The sequence below is a fragment of the Lepus europaeus genome, chromosome 8, assembly GCF_033115175.1.
Source record: "Lepus europaeus isolate LE1 chromosome 8, mLepTim1.pri, whole genome shotgun sequence".
NCBI classification, from domain to species: Eukaryota; Metazoa; Chordata; class Mammalia; order Lagomorpha; family Leporidae; genus Lepus; species Lepus europaeus.
Genome location: NC_084834.1, coordinates 20,562,114 through 20,583,818, shown reverse-complemented (window position 1 = coordinate 20,583,818; position 21,705 = coordinate 20,562,114). Strand labels below are relative to the sequence as shown.

Here is a 21,705-nt window from a genome sequence, read left to right as displayed (position 1 = left end):
CCAGTTTCACCCACATTCTTACTGCATCCTTTCGTGTTCTGCCAGGTAATTCTGATACATGCCCAGCCCTTATGGTACTTTAGTTTCTATGTAATTTTAAAACTACCATGGTAAGGGTTTTTCTTGCCTAGAGTTCCAGTTCTGGAGTAGCAGCAAGAGCTGTCTGGAGCTCTGTGAACCACCAAGTCCTTGTATCTACTTTAACCCTGAGTAGCGCCGCAGTTCCCCTAACAGATCTTTAGAAGCCTAGGGCGTCGTGTGTGTGCGCACCTGTGTGTGTGTGCGTGGGGGTGTTGTTGGCATTGTGGCATACAGGTAAAGCCACAGCCTGCAACACTGGCATCCCATTTGGGCAATGATTCAAGTCCAGGCTGTTCTGCTTCAGATCCAGCTCCCCGCTAATACACCTGAAGAAGCAGTGAGAGATGGGTCAATGCTTGGGCCCCTGTACCCACCACGTGGGAGACCCAGATAAAACTCCTGGCCCTTGGCTTTTGCTTGACCCAGTCCCTGCAGTTGAGACCATCTGGGGAGTAAACCAGAGGATGGAAGATCTCTCTCTCTCTGTTTCTCTTTAACTGCCTCTCAAATAAATAAAAATAAATCTTAAAAGAAAAAACACCTAAATCTATGGGGCTAAAATGAAAGTGGAATGTGGATGAAAACAATCACTGTGTTTTTATTTACAGTTTGATAATTTAGGGTGTTATACTCAGAAAGACTGCCACGCAGTAGTTGTCATGGAATAATGCAGCTAGGAAAAGCCTGAGAGATTATCCTGGTTTGCACTTCTCTTCATGGAGGCTGTGTGTCCTGATGACAGGGACAACAAGTCAATGGTAGAAAATGGAAAGAGTCCCTTTTCTTCTGGATTCCAGAGCTTTCTTCTCCACGTTCTCAGCTGCCAGTACCACTTGGTGAAGGGCAGGAAACGCAGGTCCTGTATGTACCTGTTCCAATGACCTCTCGGAAGAAGGTTCTACAGATGCCTCTTTGCATAAAAAAATGCATTTATGAAGCAGATATTTATTCTGTACTATGACTTAGTATGGTGGAAAAAAAATAAAAGTAAGGAAAAGAAAGCATGTTGAAATGAAGCCAGATGGCCGATTTTGGGCGGCTGTCATATAAATATTTTGCTGAAATTAAAGGTAACTCATTGAGAGGACGTTAGTTCCTGATTAACATATGGTGCATGATACTGAGGGGAAAGTTGAGGCAGGATTCAGCACATCCCAGCATTGATGACAGTGTTAACATTTCATATTATACTTTCCTTAATTCCAGAGGAGAAAGACAGAAAAAGTAAAGACTTTTTAAAACATTGTGTGTGCTATTTGAAGCCAAATGAATGATACAATGATTAGTAAAATTATAAATAAGTCCTCTGGCATGTGCCCATATTGACTGAAATAAAAATAAATATCAGAGATCTCCTTTCTACAAAACAGTCCATGATTTAGCCCGAAGTTTGTCTTTAAAGTTTTCCTTTCATAGTTGGAAAAATTTAAAAGTTGGAAAAACTTCACCCTTTTGTTTTTTCTTTCAGTAGAACACATTTTCTTTTTTGGTATGACAGGTAAAGCTTCCTTGACTAACCACGATATACTACCAGAGTGTAAGCTCTCTGACTCCTTAATGCCTGGGTTTTTAAATTAAAGGTCTCAGTAAAAAAACAAAACAAAACAACAACAAGAACAACAAAACTATTTGTAAACGCTGTTTTTTTTCTCTCAGGCATGTGACATCTCCATCCCAAACATGAATCCATTTTAGACCGACTGTTTTGTTGTCAGACCCGGACTACCTGGAGGAAACCATGAAGGAAAAGGATCTACTTACCTCATGGTATTTTTTAGTGACTTTGCTGGGGACACACTGACACTCATTGCAATTGTGCAGACAACAGGCGCAGTTGCCACCACAGCGTTTAACCAGGAGACAACCTGGCCAGAAAATGGTATCGGTTCTCTTTAATTCTTCCCTTATGGACACGGAGAAGTTACGAGGGGTGCAGCTGTACAACCTCACCTCTTCTTTCAGCAGGTTCAGATCCACCACTGCAAGACACAGCAGACAGTGAAGAGAAATAGATGCTCACGTCCTGGGCCTGAGTGCCTTTCATTGAGAAATCTAGTTATTTCATGAATAATTGCCCTTCTGATTTTAACCAGGTTTTGGGGCTATACAGCTCACAAATTGGACTTTCTATTTCATAGTAAACAAAGCCTCATTATGACTAAGTGACCAATAAAGAGATGCTGTTGTGCAATATTAAGAACAGAGCCAAAAACACAGTTGAGAACTATAAATAGGAAACTTTATAGAGAAAGAAAAAAAAAAGGGCTGTTCCTTTTAACTTCAGTAAAGAAAAAAATGTAGACAAGGAGAGCATTGGAGGGAAGACTAGAACGTAAAAGGATGAACGCTTTGATTAAAAAGCCAATGCAATTTTTTAAAGGATTACAGGCTCATATAATTACTGAAGAACAAGTTCACGAAACACATCAACAGCACTTCCTATATCATAATCTTTATTGCGATAGGAATCACAAAATGTAAAAAAGGAATGAAGAAAATGTATTTTTACAGACAGATGATTGGACCATGAGTGAAAAAACTATACATTGTCTAAGAGCAAAGTTGTTGAAAAGCACAGCTTCAAACAGAGTGAGTAATTTATGACCTTTGAGATTGAGACTAACTAGATTCCTCAGGTTTCTATCTTTCCCTTGCTAACGGATGTAAGAAATGTCTAATTTATAACCATTGTCTCTATTCTTTTAGCCAGTTGTTTAACTGTATTGTGCTTTCTTTTAGAAGAATACCTATTTGTGAAGACTAAACAAAATACTCTTTCATCAGACTGTTGCAGTAAATCCTCAAAGAACCATTATTTTTAACTACAAAATGACAGTGCTCTAAGAAAATTATGTCAGAGTAAAATGTCATATTTAATATGAATTTATACATAACACACGAACAGCAGTTCTTAAGAAAGATACCTAAAATTTTCACTTCTGTTTTGTAGCTCTGCATATTTTCCCCCTGGAAATATCCAAGTAAATTCATTCCAATAAAATTCAAGAGTTTCCAACAACAAATTCCTTCAGGCTTTTGTTTTTTAAATTTACAAACATTATCTAAAATATAATCAATCTTGTTAAACACTTTTCATTAATATGGAAAAGCATCAACATGAATTGAAGGAAAATATTTTTAGATAAAGACAACTTAAAATGGGAACAATCACCATATAATCCAGTTTTATAAAGTAAGTACTAATATCTCTCAATAACTTTAACATGGTGAGCTAATTAAGAATCAAATGCTATTTTCTTGACATTGTTATACTTATGGATATGATCAGGCTTTTCCAAATTGTTAAAGAGAGGAAATTTGAGTATTTCTAAGAAACAGAGGATAAAATTATTATATGCAATTATAAATTAAAAACATATAAAATATGATGAACTAAAACCCAGGTCAAGCAATGCTAATTCAAAGGTTCCATTTCAAAATGTAATTCAACTAAAAAATTACTTTTCAATTCAATAGAAAACCACTCTTTGAGTATTTAAAGATTTCTTTTTCATCTAAAAATGATCCTGTGAAAGCAAAGCTTTTATATATTTAAAAGCAAATGAGTTCATTCTTTCAAGCACCCTGAAGAGACCAACATATTTCTAATAAAATTAATGAGATCATTAGAGTAAATGATGTCACATATTTTACCTGATATCATTTTGCTGAACTAACACGATATTTATACATTCCTCTTTTGTTGGTAAAGCTATATGTAAGTTTATTTGAAATTTTTCTCTAGAAATGAATATCTAAGCAACAAAGAAAAACTAATTAAAAACACGCACAAACTTAAAAGCTTGTTGCCAAAATTTTGAAAGTTTAATATGTGTGTGTCTTTAGAATGTGAATGAAATTCTTAGTTTTCAAAGGATAGTTACCTATCTCAAATAGTTTTAAAAACACTATTTCATGAAACTAGAAAAACAGACTGTATTCATTCCCTTTAAAATGTTTACTTAACCACAATAAAAGGTTAGAGAGATTTCCCAAGTGAACTAAGTTATGATACCTGCTACATTGTGAAAATTTAAACACACTTTCAACTTAGCTTCCACTCATTTATCATGTTTGACACAAAGTCAAAAACTCTTTTTAAGCACTAGTTAGGCTTGATTTAGAAAATTTGGCTTTTGTGTGTGTGTGTGTGTGTGCAGTAACAACAACTGAGTGAGAATTCTGAACCAGAGGAAGAAAGGAAATAAAAGAAACAAAAACATTAATGGAGCCCACAGTGGGCTAAGAATGCAATTAAGGATTTTAAATCTGGCACATCATATTTGAAATTTACGTTTCCTCTTCCTAAGGCTTTAAACTCATACAAGCTTCATTAAAATAAGTCACATGTCCATAATCTTGTGTCATAAATTCTCCAAACATTGTGCAGAACGTCTGGGAAAAAAAAAAAAAATGGGGGAAAGAAATCTGAGAGGGAAAAAAAAAAAAGAATCATTTCCCAAAGCAGATATTTTTGTAAGTTAACTATAACATTTAGGGCATTTTTCCTTTGCAAAACATTTGTAAAGTAAAATTCTGCTTTCAAACTCTTTCCCTTTTTCATAATTCTCTCTACCAATCAACATTGTTATTTCTAATGCAAATATCATCAATATTGTTAAATTTTATCACAAAGGGTAATACTGACAAAAAATTATGGTCATGTTCTCCTTCGTTAGTTGTTCCTTCTTTTAAGATACTTGATCTAAGGCTATTCTATTACTGAAATGCAACCTGAGGGTGGTCTTGTGAAGATAAATGTGGTAACACTGTGGTATGTTTATTCTGTGGAAAATCTATTTCAGTGTCTAATTAGAAGCTTTTAAAAGTTTTAGTCCTTGTTCCTTTGTAGAAAGACTCTTGGGAGGGGAGCTGGTTTTGTCTACATAGATGTTATCCCACACCTGCATTTTAGTTTATGTAAAGTTCCAAAAATATACACTGCTTTTCTCACACTTACTGTGTGTGCTTAAAAAGTTAATAGTTTTGGCAAACTGCAAAGGGCTTCAATTTTGAAAGTGTTAAATGAATATTTGAAAGCTCTGGTTCAATGCTGACTGCTTTTAAATGCATGCTAGCCCTGCCTGGCCAAATCTTTTTTGTGCACCAGGCTCAGAGAGTCACTCAGGAGGCCTGTTTAGAAGGGAGGTTTCTAGACTTGAATCTAGAAGTCAGCTGTGAACAAGCCGAGCTTAGAACCCTTTCCACTCCCTGGCTTCTTACAGACGCACATGACCACCTCCTTGAAAACTGCTAACAAGAGCGCTATTCATGGGTGTTCCAGCTAGTCCCTCCGATCTTCATTTTCCTCTTCCTAAGTGGGAGGGAAGGGAAGTGTTGTTCGGAACTTACTCATCAAGTTATTCATCAAGATCAAATCTTACAAATATGGAACAGTTTTCAGCATCTGGACGGGATTTCGCTGTCCCTGCACTTGAACAACCCATTTCAGACGCTGCCAAAAGGAATCCACATCTGTCGGCACAGCCAAATACCAAGGCTGGGCAAGTCAGAACATGATCTGCTGAGATTACAGCTCCTGATCCAAGGGCTGCCAGGCGCAGTGCAGGAAAGCAGGAATCCGGTTTCTTTCTGACAAGATTAAGAAGAACAAGTCTGGTGCAGCCTACCCCTGAGAATGGCTCAAATTCGCTAAACACTGTTCCATCCACATAACTTCTCAGACTGTCATTCTGCTCTCTGAAGTGACAAGGGGTGCCCGCCAGTGTTTCTGACAGACCGGAACAGATTTTCTGCATGCTCTCTGAGTATCCAGTTATTTCTGTTATATTTTTATTTGTGTCTGTTATGGAGGCTTTTTGCCTCTCATGTTACTAGGAGAATTAGCTAACCTTGTAGAAGACTCGGTTAACATCATTTACAATTTCTTGACTATGTGGAATTAGGTCTAATTACTAGCACGTTCACTATTGAAGGGTGATATTGTCAGAGGTCAAAAGTGATCATTTCAAAAGCAAAGTGATATGGAAAAAATTATCAGGATGAGGGGCCCTTTAGATAATTTTTTTCTCACTAGGAATCCAAACTTGGAGAGTACTGTCCATTTTATTTTGCACCATGACTATTTTTCATATTACTTAGAAGTTTCCAGGGTAAGGACATCGGAATTGACCCATGGAAGATGTGGTTGAAGAATGATTATTTTTAAAACATCCCCCTCTGCTAGCCCCAGACCTGGTTTTGTGGCTCTGATAGTTTCTACTGTATCTTGAAATCAGTACATTCTAAATATTAGGTTTGAGTAAGCAATGATCCTTATGAAATACAATGAAAACCTCACAACAATGGTATTTTTGCAGATAAGAACTATGGTATTTTTCAGTCGAAGTAACCCTTCTAATTTCCCAAGCCTGCTAATTTATAATTAAGTGCCTCCTTTTGTATGTATGCTTATTTAACATACACAAATGGTGGAATGATAAGAAAATGGGTTGTTTGGATTTATCACTGAAGAATTTTAAACTCTAACCTTTAGAAGCTGTGCCTGAAGAATCTGAAACATTAGCTGCTAAGAAAATTAAACGAGGTTCTAATCTGAAAGGGGAGCTTACCTCTGGATTTTCTTCCAAAAACAAAAGCCTTGCCAAGAAGTTGCCAAGTTGGCCTATACAGATCTTCTAAGTCCAACTGCCATCTGTCTGGCTCAAGATACCGAATAAGATCTTCCAAAGTACTAAAGGCAGTGACGGCATTATTAAGCAGGTCCAGTGGCAATGCTGAAGCGGGTAGCACTGAAGGGCTCACAGCTTCTGTGAATTGCTGAAAGTAAACCGAATCCCATGTTAACTGCTTGAATCACAACCATGCCCTCATTCTGCATCTCCACACAAAGTTATAGAGCCTTAAGGCTGAAAACATATGGGGAGTGAAACTGTTTTAAACCCAAGTTACAAGTAATTACTTTGCAAGGCTTCATGGAGATGAACTCAGAGATGTTTTTGAAGTCAATGAGAAATACATTATTTCCATTAACACAAACCACGGTGGGTGTGGAAAACTTTTGCTCCTATTAAAAACAACATGGACATATCTCCAACTTTTCAACAATGGACTTACAATGGAAACTATATTATTGTTTACCAAAGTTTTCTTTTGATTTCCACTTTTTATTTTCCTCAGTCTGGAAAAATCATCTGGTTGTTATGCAAATTACATGTTTTAAAACTTCATACAGGGGCTGGCTTTATGGCAAAATGGGTTAAGCTGCCACCTACAATGCCAGCATTCCACATAGGCGCCAGTTCTAGTCCTGGCTGCTCTGCTTCCAAGTCAGCTCCCTGATAATGATCCTGGGAAAGCAGTAGACGATGGCTCAGTGCTTGGGCCTCCTCGCCCTCATGGGAGATCTGAAAGAAGCTCCTGGCTCCTGGCTTCCACCTGGCTGTGTGCCCTAGCCTTTGCAGCCATATGGGGAGTGAACCAGCCGATGGAAGATCTCTATCTATCTTTCCTCACTCTAATTCTGCCTTTCAAATAAATAAAATTTTTTTTTAAAAAAAGCTTCAAATAAGATAATCTATAAAAGAACTTGAGCAAAATATGAGTGAAAATCCTTTGACCTGGGAGAGTAATTTGTTCATCAGGAAAGAAAATACCTAAACCATAAAAGATCACTTTTATAAATATGCCTACAATATTTTTAACCTACAAAAGACAAATTTAAAACAAATTTCTAAACAAATTTAAAAACACAAATAACACAGGAAGAACACCTTGTCAAAAATACCTAATTGTCACAAAATTATCATCCAGAATTTTACAAACATAAATGACAGGGCTGGCCCTGTAGAGCAGAGGCTTCAGCCAGCACCTGCAGTGCCAGCACTCCATTTGGGCACCAGATGGAGTCCCTGTTGTTCCACTTCTGCTCCGGCTCCTGGCTGGTGTACCTGGGAGTGCAGTGAAAGATGGCCCAAGTCCTTGGATTCCTAAACCCACAAAGGAGACCAGAATGGAGTTCCTACCTTCTGGCTTTGTCTGGCTTAGCCCTAACATTGTGGCCGTTTGGAGAGTGAACCAGTGTGTGGAAGAGCAATCTCTCTCTCTCTCTGTAATTCTTTCAGATAAATAAACAAATCTTTAAAAAAAAAGTGACACACAACTGAATTGAATGGCCAATAAGCCTATTAAAATATGTTAAATTCAATAGTTAGCAGAAAATTGTAAAATACAATGATATTCTTATTCCACATACAAAAAATGAGATGGGGCTTATTTCACATACATAAGGTTGACAAGACTAAGATAAAGGAATAAGGAGCACATACACTGGAATTCCTTTGTTCTGCCTACAGGAATGAATGTAATGGCCACAACATTTTAGCTGGTGTAACTGGCGTATAGTGACTACAAGACACACACTTGTCGTAGTTTGTTATAATTAGCTTTGAGATTTCTATCCTTTTGTTTGTGCACATGAAAGCATCTGCCATGATATTCACCACAGCATTGTGAGAAATAAAAGACTGGGAGCAACTTAATGCCACGTATAGGGTTAAAACAAAATGGCAAGCCACAAAATATGACAATAATTTAAACAAAAATGAGAAGCATCAATACCATTTATATATGTGGAACTCTTTAAGGTTTCTTTATTTATTTGAAAGTCAGAGTTACCAAGATAGAGGGAGAGACAGATAGAAAGATTTTCCATCAGTTGTCTCACTCTCCAGATGGCCGCTAAAAACAGGGGCTGGGCCAGGCTGGACTGGAAGTGGAGTAGGTGGGACAGGAACTGGTACCCATATGGGATGCAGGCATTGCAGGCAGCAGTTTACACACAATGCTATGATGCTAGCTCCCATAAATAGAACTCTTAAAACTCAGTAAGAACAATTCATTCCCAATTTTAAATGTGGACTAAAGGTAGATAGTGGAAGTAAGAATTGAAATCAAAATATGAAAAATAATCAAAACTATCAGAATAAAAATATTACTTCCAATGTATAAATGATGAAGAGTACAGAATAAAATATTTATGTTGATTGATATCCATTATAGAAACACAATAGCAAAAACTGGGGAGGGATCTAAATTTATAATAGTGGAATTACATTATACTAAAAAAATGCAATGGTGTATAGCCATTAAAAATGAGGTCCCTTGGAAAATGTTATTTTAACCAAGGAAATGACAAAATGAAAACTACATAAATATAGCTTTAAAATACCATGATTCCAGCATGCATCAATTGAAACAAAACAAAAACTAAAATCAAAAGTGCCTAAAATGCAAAGCATGTTTATCTATCACATGAGAATTACTGATTTTAATTTTCTTTCTGATATATACCCATATTTCTAACATTTTCTATAATCACTATGGATTCCTTTGGGAAATCAGTTAAAAATAGTATTTGCTATAATAAAAACACCATCACATCAGCTCATTACAGGGATTCTAGGCTTTTACTCAAAGCAGAGACTACACACAGCAGCTGCTAACCTTGCCTCCTGGCCTTCAAGTTTTCCTTATTCCTTTTTGTTCTATGATGCGTAACCTTAGGTTAATCCACCTAAAATAAGCTATCACGGATCATGCGATGAATTTGGACAAATGCTTATGTGATTTCTCATCTGGAGGATAAAATCCAAATTCCTTACCCAGCATTTGAGACCCTTAAAATCTGACCTCTGCTCACCTTCCCTTTTAATCCCCTACTCATCAAAGACATGCATTTTGTTTCCATCAATCTGGTCTCTTTCACAAACTACTGCACATGTCATATTCATCTCAGACTTTGTACCTTTACCCATATTAATGCTGCCCCTCCTCCCCATATGGAAAATTCTTCCTCTTGTTGATTCACACAGTAAATCTTTACCATTTACAGTGGTCTTGGAAAAACTCCAATTTACAAAAGCTTCCACAACAACAGGGCAATCACTGTCCCATATATCTCAATTGTGTCCATTTAAAAGACTTGTTCTGTGGGCTGCCTGTGGACACCTGGCTTGAGGATCAGAAGTCCACTCTGTAAACTAATAAAAGGGGCAACTTTCTTTGGGCACGGACAACCCTTGTCAGGGCTCACAATCTTGTAGGTGCAGAGTCCCTACACACTGGGGACATTTCAACAAACCATCTCAGGGACAGGACTGCAGTACTAATTTTTTTTTTTTTTTGTATTTATTTTGAATGACATTGTTTCTGTAAGTTCTATCTCAGTGAGTTTGTGGTTAAAATGCTAATGAATTTTGCTGTTGCTTTTTTAACCTTCAACTCTGCTGAATTCGCTGATGAGTTAAGAGTAACTTGGTAGAGTTTCTTGTTCATCTGTGTATAGAATCACGTCATTTGCACACATGGAAAATTTGACTTGCTCCTTTCCTATTTGTATGTCTTTGACTTCTTTCCCCTATAAATTGCTTTAGCTAAAACTTCTAGAAAAATAATGAATAAGAGTGGTAGGATTGGACATCTTTGTCTGGTACCAAATCTTAATGAAAATGCTTTCACCTTGTCCCCACTAACTGGGATGCTGGTGTGGGTTTGTTATGTAGTTGAGGTATGTTGAGGTGTGTTCCTTATATGCATACCTTATTCAAAGTTGGTATGCTGTGTTTCATCAAATGCTCTTCCCCCATCTATCAGATGATCCATCATTCTTTGGATGCATTACATTACATTGATTTGCATATGTTGAACCATCCCTACAAACCTAAGATAAATCTTACTTGGGTAGGGTGGATGATGATTTTATTGTGCTGTTGAATTCTATTTGCTAGTATTTATTAAAGAATTTTTGCATTTATGTTCATCAGGGAGGCTGGACAATAGTTTTCTTTTTTTGTTGTGTCCTTTCTGGTTTTGGAGTCAAGGTAATTCTAGCCTCAGAATGAGTCTGGGTGTTTTCCATTCCTTTCATTTTTTTTTTAATATTTTGAGAATAACAGCATTAGTTCTCTCTTAAATATTTAGTAGAATTCAGCAGTGAAGCCACCTGGTCCTGAGATTTTCTTTGCTGGGAGACTATTCCTGACTCAATCTCACCACTCAGTATTGGTTTGTTCAGCTTTTCTATGTTTTGTAATTTTGGTAAATTACATTTCCAGGAATTCATTTATTTTCCCTAGGTTTTCCAATTTACTGGCATATAATTGTTCATAATATTCCTTAATGATCATTTATGTAACATCAGTTGTAGTATCTCTTTTGTCATGTCTGATTTTATTGATTGAGTTTTCTCTTTTTTTTTTAGTTGATCCAGCTAAAGGTTTACCAATTTTATCTTTTCAAAGAATCAACTCTTAATTTATATTTTGTATTGTCTTTTCAACTTTTGTTTTATTTATTTCTTGTGCAATTTTTATTATTTTTCCTTGTACTAACAGTGAATTTTAATCAAGAATGTAAATGACCTTGACAATGAAAATCAGAAAATATTAATGAAAAGAACAGAACAAGACACACACACAAAATGGTACTGGCATAAAAATAGATACATAGACCAATGGAATAGACTAGGAACCACAGGAATAAATCCATACACCTGTAGTCAATTAACACTCCCTGGAGAAAGGAGAGTCTCCTCCAAACAATGGTGTGGAACAAGTGTGTTTCCACATGTAGAAGTTTGAAACAAGCTGCCTCTCACCCTATAGAAAAATCAACTCAAAATGGATTATAGGTCTAAATTAAGAACTGAAACTATGAAACTACTCGAAGAAAACATATGAAATGCACTTCAAGACATTGGCATAGGCAATGACATTTTAGATAACACCCCAAAAGCACAATCAATAATAGCAAAGATAGACAAGTGGAATTGTATCAAACTAGGAAGCTTCTGCACAGCAGAGGAAAAAATCAACAGAATGAAATAACACACAGAATGGGAGAAAATATTTGTAACTTGTGCATTTGACAAAGAATTAATATGCAGAATATGGGGCTGGCGTTGCAGCCGCCTGCGATGCTGGCATCACACATGATTGAAAGCTCAAGTCCTGGCTGCTCCACTTCCAATCCAGCCCCCTGCTAATGAGCCTCAGAAAGCAGTGGAGGATGGTCCACGTCCTTGGGCCCCAGCACCCACATGAGAGACTCAGAGAAAGCTTCTGGCTCCTGGCTTTGGATCTGCCCAGCTGCAGCTGTTGTGGCCATTTGAGTGAACCAGAGGATGGAAGAGCTCTCTGTCTCTCTCTCTCTCTCTCTGTAATTCTGCCTTTCAAATAAATTAATAAATCTTAATTTAAAAATACTCAGGATATATAAAGAACTCACAAAATTAAACAACAACAATAAAACAATCCAGTTAACAAAAGGGTAAAGGGCATGAATAGAAAAAAAAATTTAAAGAAATACAAAATTCCAACACATGAAAAATGCTCATTATCTGTAGTCCTCAGGGAAGTGAAAATAAAAATCACAATGAAGTATCACTACTGCAGTTAGAATGGCTATTATCTAAAAGAAAAAATCAGCAATGCTGGCAAGGTTGTAGAAAAGAGACCTCTTAACACCTTGTTGCTTGGAATACAAATTGTTACAGGCATTATGGAGAACAGCACAGAAGATACCTGCACTGCCATGTTCATTGCAGCAGCATTCCTAATACATGAAATCACCTTAGATGTCTACCAATGGATGAATGGATAAAGAAACTGTGAGATACACACACACACACACACAATGGAATATTATTTAATCATAAGAAGAATGAAATTGTGACATTTGCAACACAATAGATGAACCTAGAGATCATGATTTTACTTGAAACAGACCAAGCACAAATATCATGTTTTCTTTCTTATGGAGAAGTTACGCATGTATATTTAGTCTATATGAATCTAAAATAGTGTTCTTCCAGAAGCTGGGAAATGCAGGGGGCAGATGGATGTGATAATCAGCAACAAAATGCAGTTCGGAAAGCGAACAGGTTCTGGTGTTGCACAGAACAGCAGGTGAACTACAGACTGCAATGAAAGAACTGTTTAGGCTAACTGCCCAGTATGACTGGTTCATACTGTGTATATGTTACAATATCGCATCACACCCCAGTAAATAAGTTCAATTAATACAGAAATGCATGGTCTAGAGTCATCCTCTATGCCCCGGCTCACTTCAAATAAATATGGCAGCCTTGAAACTACAAGGAATTTTTTTTTCTTTAGGCGAGATTATTTTAATAATTTCATGGATTTTGTTAAAATATTAGGATATTTTCCAATCATTTTAAGATATTTTTGTTCTATGAACTAGATTCTTAAAGCTTTCGAGAGTAGAAACTAAATCTTATGCATCTTTATCTACTCACTGCTTTTTATAGTTGTCCAGAAAGAACAAATCTTACAACTGATAACTCTACAGATACATAGAAAAACAATATACAAAGATATAGAAAATCTAATACAGATTTTTACTTTCAAACAATTTGGTTAAAATTTATTAACCTTATAATATGAGCAGGTTAACACAAATATATTACAAACTTAAAAAATAGAAGTCACTATATATGCATTTTTATAAATTTTAAATTAGGGGTTAGTAATAAAAAACAAATGAGTGTTTCCCATTACTATTATGATGTAAAACACATTGAAGTTTCATAATTTGCACACAAAAAGCAAATGGTTTCTAAGCATAAAGATACTATTTATGAAAGTTTCAGTGCTCAGATGTATATTATAGGCATGAAATAAAATTGTAATTTAGGGTACATTTTGACTTTTCTTTTAAAAAGTATTTACTTGAGAAATAGAGAGAGAGGCAAAGACAGAATTCAAATGCCTGCAATGGTTGGGTCTGAAGCAGGCCAAGGACAGAGGCTAGGAACCCAATCCAGCTCTCACATGCGCGGCAGCCCTCACTGCTGCCTCCTAGGGCCCGCATTAGCAGGAAGATGGAGGCAGGAGCCGAGCTGGGGACTGCACCCAGGCATTCTAACACAGGATACCTTATCTGAGATCTTCATTACTAGACCACTGTCCACTCTGAGGGTACTTTCAATTAGACCAGAATCTAAGAATGGCTTTATTTTGCATCCACATCCTTTGGAGAGCCCCTGAATTCAGCATTCAGCCTGAAGAGCTCCAAGCTGAGGTCAACATTGCTGTGATAAAGTGCAAAATATTAACACAAAAGAAAGCAAAGCAAAATAGCCCCATAATACTGGACAAGTAAAATATGCACATCTTAGGTCCAGTGAAGTGTCAGCCTCTCACCCTCTCAAAGGACAAAGGTGGGAGAAAAGCTTCTTGTCTATGTTGTTTGCTGCAAGGAACTTCCCTGTTTTTAAATATTTAAATTGAAAAAAAGATATCAACCAGTACTACCACACAAGTACCAGTCCCCCAGATTCTTCAACCCCTGTAACAAAAAAAAAAAAAACAAAAAAAAACAACAACAACAAAAATCAAGAAGGGACAATCAACATGCTTGTCCCTGAATTCAAAGAATCAGCCCCTGGAGAGAACAGAGGAAGTAGTGATTCTATTTAAGGCCTTCTCATGATGGTCACCCCACCCACTGGTTCAAGGAACAACCAAGTGGTTCGCTGTTGAGGTTCTGCTTTTCTCAGCGAAGGGATTCCTCTCCTACGGAGGGAGCATGGCAAAAAGAAGTAAGAGGAAAAAATGTCCTCTCATCGTTTTTATACAGAGTTAATGATCACTCTTATGAAACACCACTCATCAGTACAAATTTCCTTTCTAGTGTATAGGAAATTCTAACAATAACTTGGATATTTAAAAATACCTAAGGGTAGGGTGGTTAAGCTAGTTAGAACATGCAATGTGTGCCTTTGATTTGCATCGGAATTTCAAATTTCTTAATTTTACTTTTCCATGAAAATATTACAAATTATGTGCTGTCCTCCATGACTGCTGCTGGACAGAAAGGGAAACCAAGGTTTTCTGTAACAGTCAACACCCTTCCTTCCATAAGCCAGAGAGAAGCTGTGCAGCTCTCACCTGCAGGGCCCAAGTGACAACCTCACCTCCAAGTAAACAGGCCTCCTGAGGCCATCCCACTTACAGACCATTTTGTTAGCATAGATGTTCAAGGAGTAGTAATGGCATCTGAATTCTCTCTGAAATAAAGTGTCCCGTCAAACACCTCATTTCTACAATGTCAACTCTAGGTACGAAGGGTCCCATATAAAGAAAAGTCTTTAAAATTATAGAGTGAAAGTTTCTATGAATTACAACATGACACCAGAGAAGAACCCTGACAAGGAGACAAAAAGAGCTTGTAGGGCTGGCGCCATGGCTCACTAGGCTAATCCTCCGCCTGCGGCGCTGGCACACCGGGTTCTAACCCCGGTCGGGGCACTGGATTCTGTCCCGGTTGCTCCTCTTCCAGTCCAGCTCTCTGCTGTGGCCCAGGAGTGCAGTGGAGGATGGCCCAAGTGCTTGGGCTCTGTTGGGAGACTAGGAGAAGCACCTGGCTCCTGGCTTCGGATCAGCGCAGTGCGTTGGCCGCAACAGCCATTTGGGGTGAACCAACAGAAAAGGAAGACCTTTCGCTCTGTCTCTCTCTCTCACTGTCTACTCTGCCTGTCCAAAAAAAAAAAAAAAAAGAGAGAGAGTTTAGATCCTGATCCTGGAGTTGTTCACATTTAGGGAGGAGAATTTCAGCAAATAACTGAGTTTCTGTGCCTCAGTTTCCTACTCTGTAAACCACAGAAGCTAGACTAATTCCCCTTTGCATTTCTATGTAATTGTTTGCCTGTAATAATTCAGCAAAATTATCCTGAGAACTTAAGAAAAACTATCATGCACAACTTCTTAAAAGATGGGGCTGTTTCCTTTAAATCTCCTTTGTTGCTTTATATTAGTGAGTTTGGGAGACATTGTCCTGTGTACAACTAACATACAAGAATATTTCAAAAACTTTGTGCAAAATGGAATGAAAAGGAAGTACATTTTCGTGCAAAAAAGTTTTGAAATCCAAGCATAGTTTTTTTTTTTTCAGATTATAAATTTTCTATGATCTTCTGAAGTATCCTTATAATTCTACATATATTTTAATATGTTCATATATGCATGTATGTACACATATCTTGAGAGCACACATTCATCCTGCCCATTTAGAACCCAAATATACTACAAACACAGATCTAATTTCTGCATGGAAACTTTATGGTACTCCAGATCGGAAGAAAACAGGTCTGTGCTTAGAGACTTGATGTCAAATTTTCAAGTCCATACGAGACACCTGCTGTGTTACAGGCTGAACCGCATTGACCCGAAATTGCTATGTTTACCTCTTATTCCCCAGTACCGCAGAGGGTGACTGTATTTGGAGGCAGTCTTTAAGAACATAATTAGGTTAAAATGAGGTCACAGGGATAGGCCCTAATCCAGTATGACCAGTGTCTTTACAAAGAGATTTGGACACAAGCTGTTACCCAGGGAAGACCCTGTGAAGACACAGAGGGGTGACAGGCACCTGGAAACCTAGGAGAGAGGCCTCCGCCCCACTCTGATCTCAAACTTGAGTACCCGCTGCTTAGAGAACATGCATTTCTGTCACCAAAACCAGCCAGACCAAAGCTAAAGTCTCCTTAGAGAGATAATATATGATGTCATCAACTTCTCAAATTACCTGTTAGACCAGTCAACTAAAGTTACTATTATACTATGTCTATCACATTATTTAACAAACAACTATTAAACAGCCTATGAGGTGAGCATGGTGAACCAGACCCAAATTCCTTCTGTGTACAGTACATCCTTAGTAGGCCAAATACTGTGCATCCCAGGAGAGATTTTCCTCTTGCCAGAACAAAGTCAAACTGAAAATGTGCTGTTATGAATCACACCAGTAACCTAACAACATCTCACAAATCCTGGTGAGTGCAATCCATAAAAAGAGGACTTGGTATGAAAGGATACATGAAAAACAAATGAAGGTTAACTTTTGTTATTGAAAAATAACTGGTAACCCATAATTTCAACAAAGTAAGTGTCGAGTGAACCAGTGTTAAGACCAAGACAGAAAGTTGGGCTGCAAAAATAAATTGTGTTATAGACTTCTCCAGTGTTAGTTTTGAAAATCAATATTTTAGTGTTTCATATTTCATTATGGCTACCTTAAATATTCTATGCATTTATTATCACTCTGTTCCTTTTTTATAAAAATGAAAGCTGACTTTCTGTTTACACTAGTTCTATCTGAACTGCTTATAATTTCACAATAGATAGTTGCTTATCTCTGAGAAACCATAGTCATCTTATTAGAATTTTTGTGGTGAGTGCAATTTTAAAAATACAGCATTCACAATGAATCTTCCTGGGACAAATACGCACGCACAAATGTTTACCTTGAGTAGCATAGCAACTGTTGCAAAACTTTTGGGGCCTACCAAGATTTAATGCAGACAGAACATGGGAAATTGATAACAAGGCTTTCACTCCATTCATACCTAACAGAAAATCACGAATGCACATCAGGCTTTATCATTACAGTTAAAAACCAAACAATCAGGTGTGTGGTAGATGGATTAAAAAATGGTGTCTTGTGTAATATCGTTTCTTAAAGATGCCTTCAATCTCATTAATATCATGTCAAGTGCATACACTGTACTCATACGTAGGTCTGACTTTTGAAGAACTTAAGAAGCACACAGAAATGCCTGCCAGGAACAACTGATGGGAGGTTCTGTCGAGATACAAGAATGTCTGGAACAATTCATGTAAACATGCTTCTTTGTCTTCCTTCCCCCTTTTTCTTATCTAAATCATCCCCAAAGTTCTCTGCGTTATGTTTTTAAATTATTTTAAGCCAGCACAGAAAAGCCAATGCTTGCATTTCTTCAGAAGGACAGATGTTTTAATACTGTGTGGGTAATGCAGACTATGTGTTTAAGGGAGAAATCCTGGCGAAGATGGTCAACTGTATTCCGATCAGGTCTTAATATTAAATGGCTCTTCTTAAAAGAGCATGGCAACTGAACAAAACTTGATATAGCTGTACAACCATTCACAGTGACAGTCCAGCAGGAAAGAGAAAACTGTGTATCATTCAGCACTTACTGAAAACAGGAAATGTTCAGGCTCAAACCCAACGTTGAGCCTTGAGGACATGACTTGCATGGTTTCAGGAATGCCCTGAAGAGCAGCAGAATTCTGCAGGGAGCCATATGGAGAGAAGCGATGCCTAGTGTTGTTGAACACATTGTCTCAAGCACAAGTCCTGTTTGCGGGTGTTAAGTCCAGCTTGCTAAGTGTTCAGATGGGACACTGCTACTGGCTCCATTTTCCTATCAGGATGAAACTTGAGCACTAACAAGATTTGATGACAGTGACAAGTTAAGACATCCTCATCTCCAATACGCCTCTCCTAGAGTACTCTGCAGGCCAAGGAGAACTTCACCCTAGAGCCCGTCCTTGGGTTTAAAGGTCAGCATAGAAGTCAGTTTGTGACCACAGAGCAAGGAAATTGTGGGCCGATGAGTCAGGGTCAACGCACACAGTTTTCCACTTCCGAGGTAAAAGTGTGGATTTTAAGGAATAATCTATATTGAAAACTAGAATTCCATGGGATGACTAAATAACATAGTTCCAAGAACATTTTCCACAATGGCATTTGTGGGAAGCCAAAATTAAGGGTTTTTTTTTTCCCCACCAAGATTTGAAAAATTATTACTCTGAATCAAAAAATGTGACAGGCCATAATAATGCTGAAGTAACTTCTAACAGCTGCAAGTCTTTGACAACAAAGCATCACATGTTTTCCTCTCCTTATTATACGGATGCTTATGGATTCACTTTGTTAGTGCTCAAGAAGTGACCAGTGGATGGGGAGTGACAATAGAAGAGAACGGAAAGTAAAAACTGTTAGAACAACACACCTTCATGCAAAACTTAAATATTCCTCAAACCAGAATCTCTGAAGCCACTTTCTCACAGTTCCTTATGGAAATTTCTCCTTTGGGACAATATTTACTCAATGTATTATGCTCAACAGCCTCAATGCGAAATTTGGAATGTTACATGGAAAGCAAGTTGAGAAACGGTGACTATTCCTGTTACTTACCTGCAGCCAAATCAGATACTACAACCCAATCTAATTTTATATGAGAGTTGACTGAAAGGACTTATTTTGGATAAGAAGCATGGTACAAATATTTATTCTAAAGTGGCTTCATAGTATAAATAAAGGTAGGTAAATGAAACTGAGGTGGCAATAAAAATCCCTCAGGGGATTGCTGTGAGAGGAAAAATGAGCTAATCCAATGGAAGTAGTCAGAACGCATGCAGAAGTCACTCAACATGGTTGCATCAATGTCCACTTTCTCTGTCCTTGCCCTAGCTGACCTGTCAGGTGCACATGGCATTTGGCATGCTACAGGAGCAGACGGTCCTCCCACCTGGCTGCCTGTCTCCTGGGTGCTTCTGATGCTCTCCCTTCTTCCTGCCAGACAGTCCCAAAGCTCGCTGCTGGGACCTCTTGCACTTTCTGTCTGCTTTCGTTCCTCTGGAAATACCCCATAATTTACGTGATTTCTATAGTTGCTACCAGCAAATCCTAGTTCTAACCTGCACTTTGTTTTTAAACCATCTCATTAAATGCCTCAGTAACCGGCAGTCATCTTTTGCTCCTTTGCTTGCGGCCCATGTCCCATACCATGTTGGCTTGGTTCTACCTGCAGGCCACAGCTCCGTCCTGCCCACTGCCACCTCCTTCACCATTGCCACGCTACGGCGCAAGCATCACCCAGAACTGCCTCCCAGTTTCTGCTCTTGCTGTTGCTGCCTCAGTTAAAGAACAGGACCATCACATCTGTTTGTTTTTAAATGTTAAAGTTTTTAAAATGGCCTTTATTTGAAACATTTTATACATTATTTACAGTAGAACCTAGAGGAAGCGGCGTGCATAGTTTTCATGAACCACAGCTGACCCAGTGTGCCTTCTGGACCTGCCACTCATCCTCTCTTTGGGGTACATTCTCTCTGGTCAGGAGGTGCTGACCGGACTGCTGTCGTGGTACAGTGGGTTAAGTTGTACAGGCAACGCTGGCAATGCTGTCATCCATATTGAAGGACCAGTTTGTGTCCCGTCTTCTCCACTTCCAATCCAGCTCCCTGCCAATGCCCCGGGAAAGCAACTGAAGAGTGCCCAAATGACTATGCCCCTGCCACACTCATGGGAGACTCAGATAGTGTTTCAGGCTCCTGGCTTGGACTTGGACCAGCTCAGGCTGTTGTGTCCATTTGAGGAGTGAAACAGCAGATGGAAAATCTCTTTCTCTCTCTCTGTCTCTCCATCTCTCCCTATCATTCTGCCTGTCCAATGAATAAAATATGTCTTCTTTACTGTGGTGATGGTCACCCCCTGCCTCCAGAGCTGCAGACCCTTGCCCCAGCCTCAGAAGACAGCATTCTTCTAAATGGCAGGGTGAGCACCTCACTGATGTGTGTGTCTGTACTGACAAATATTCCAAGCAGGGACGCCACCAGCCATGCGGTGTCTTCAAAAAGTTCATGAAGAATGCACATTATGAAAAACTATGTGTGGATTTCAAACAATTTTCTGCCAAAAAAATTATCTCTTAATTCCATCTTCCAGCAAACGTTTTAAAGTACCTGCATACTTACAGAAATTGTTGTGAAGGTGAAGTAAAATAGTACAATTAACAATTTAACAAACTACTAAGCATTATACATTCTTGGGAATTATCATACACAATATTTTTACTGAATATGTAATTATCTGAGTTATAGCAATTTTAACTAAGATCAATAATTATTTTCACATTGATTTCATGATTGATGTTGCTCTGTGCTTTATGAAGTGACATCATCTATTGGTTAGTAGGCAACAGTCTTCTGCCTAACATTGTGATTGCACTGACATGTGTGACATGGCAGATCAGAGCTTGCCCTGCCCCACAGGGAAAGTCCTTGAACAAATCTTTTCCCTCCACTATCCAGCAAGCATTCTGAGAGAATAAATGTGCATTTCCCAACAATAAATTAGTAAATGCAAGTCTAAGTCTTTTGATAGCCATAGTTATATGTTGAGGAACTTTAAAAAAAAAGTATCATAATATCCTTAGTTCATATCTCCTATGACATTTTCCTTTATAAATTCTTTATATGAAATAAACCAAAACCCCATCAAAAAAAGTTGGATAGGTCTCTCTATTTAACTGCTTTGATTGAAGATTTATTTATTAATTTATTTGCAAGGAAGAGTGACACAGACAGTAAAAAGGGGAGAGAGAAAGAGAAAGGGATAATCTCCCAACTGTGGTTCACTCCCCAAATCGTTGCAACAGCCAGGTCTCCCACGTGGGTGGTAGTATTCCAAGCACTTGAGCCATCTTCCACTGCCTTCTCAGGCACATTAGCAGGAAGCTGGACTGGAAGCAGGGTAGATGATTCCAGCTTCCTGCTAAGGCAGAGCCAGGGAAGCAGCAGACGATGGCTACGGTAGTTGGGTCCTTGCCACCCACATGAAAGACCAGGACTGAGTTCCTGGCTCTGAGCTTTGGCTTGGCATAGTCTGGCTATTGTGGGCATCTGATGAGTTACTTAGTGGGTAAGTGATCTTTCTCTTTCTGTTTCTTTCTCATATTTTGTCTACCTCTGTCTCATGTTGCCTTCCTCTAGAATAATTAAACAACATGTAATACAGCACACAATCAAGTTTATT

At 38.1% G+C, this 21,705-nt stretch overlaps 1 protein-coding gene across 1 annotated transcript in view; it reads right to left on the bottom strand.

The window, feature by feature from the left end:
• The window catches only part of PDGFC (platelet derived growth factor C), a 214,889-nt gene that overhangs the window by 8,224 nt on the left and 184,960 nt on the right, over window positions 1-21,705 (bottom strand). The window contains exons 4-5 of the mRNA XM_062199451.1: window positions 6,654-6,861; window positions 1,843-2,060 (exon numbers count right to left, since the gene is read on the bottom strand). Of these exons, the coding sequence (XP_062055435.1) occupies window positions 1,843-2,060; window positions 6,654-6,861 (426 nt within the window). The remainder of the gene's footprint in view (window positions 1-1,842; window positions 2,061-6,653; window positions 6,862-21,705) is intronic.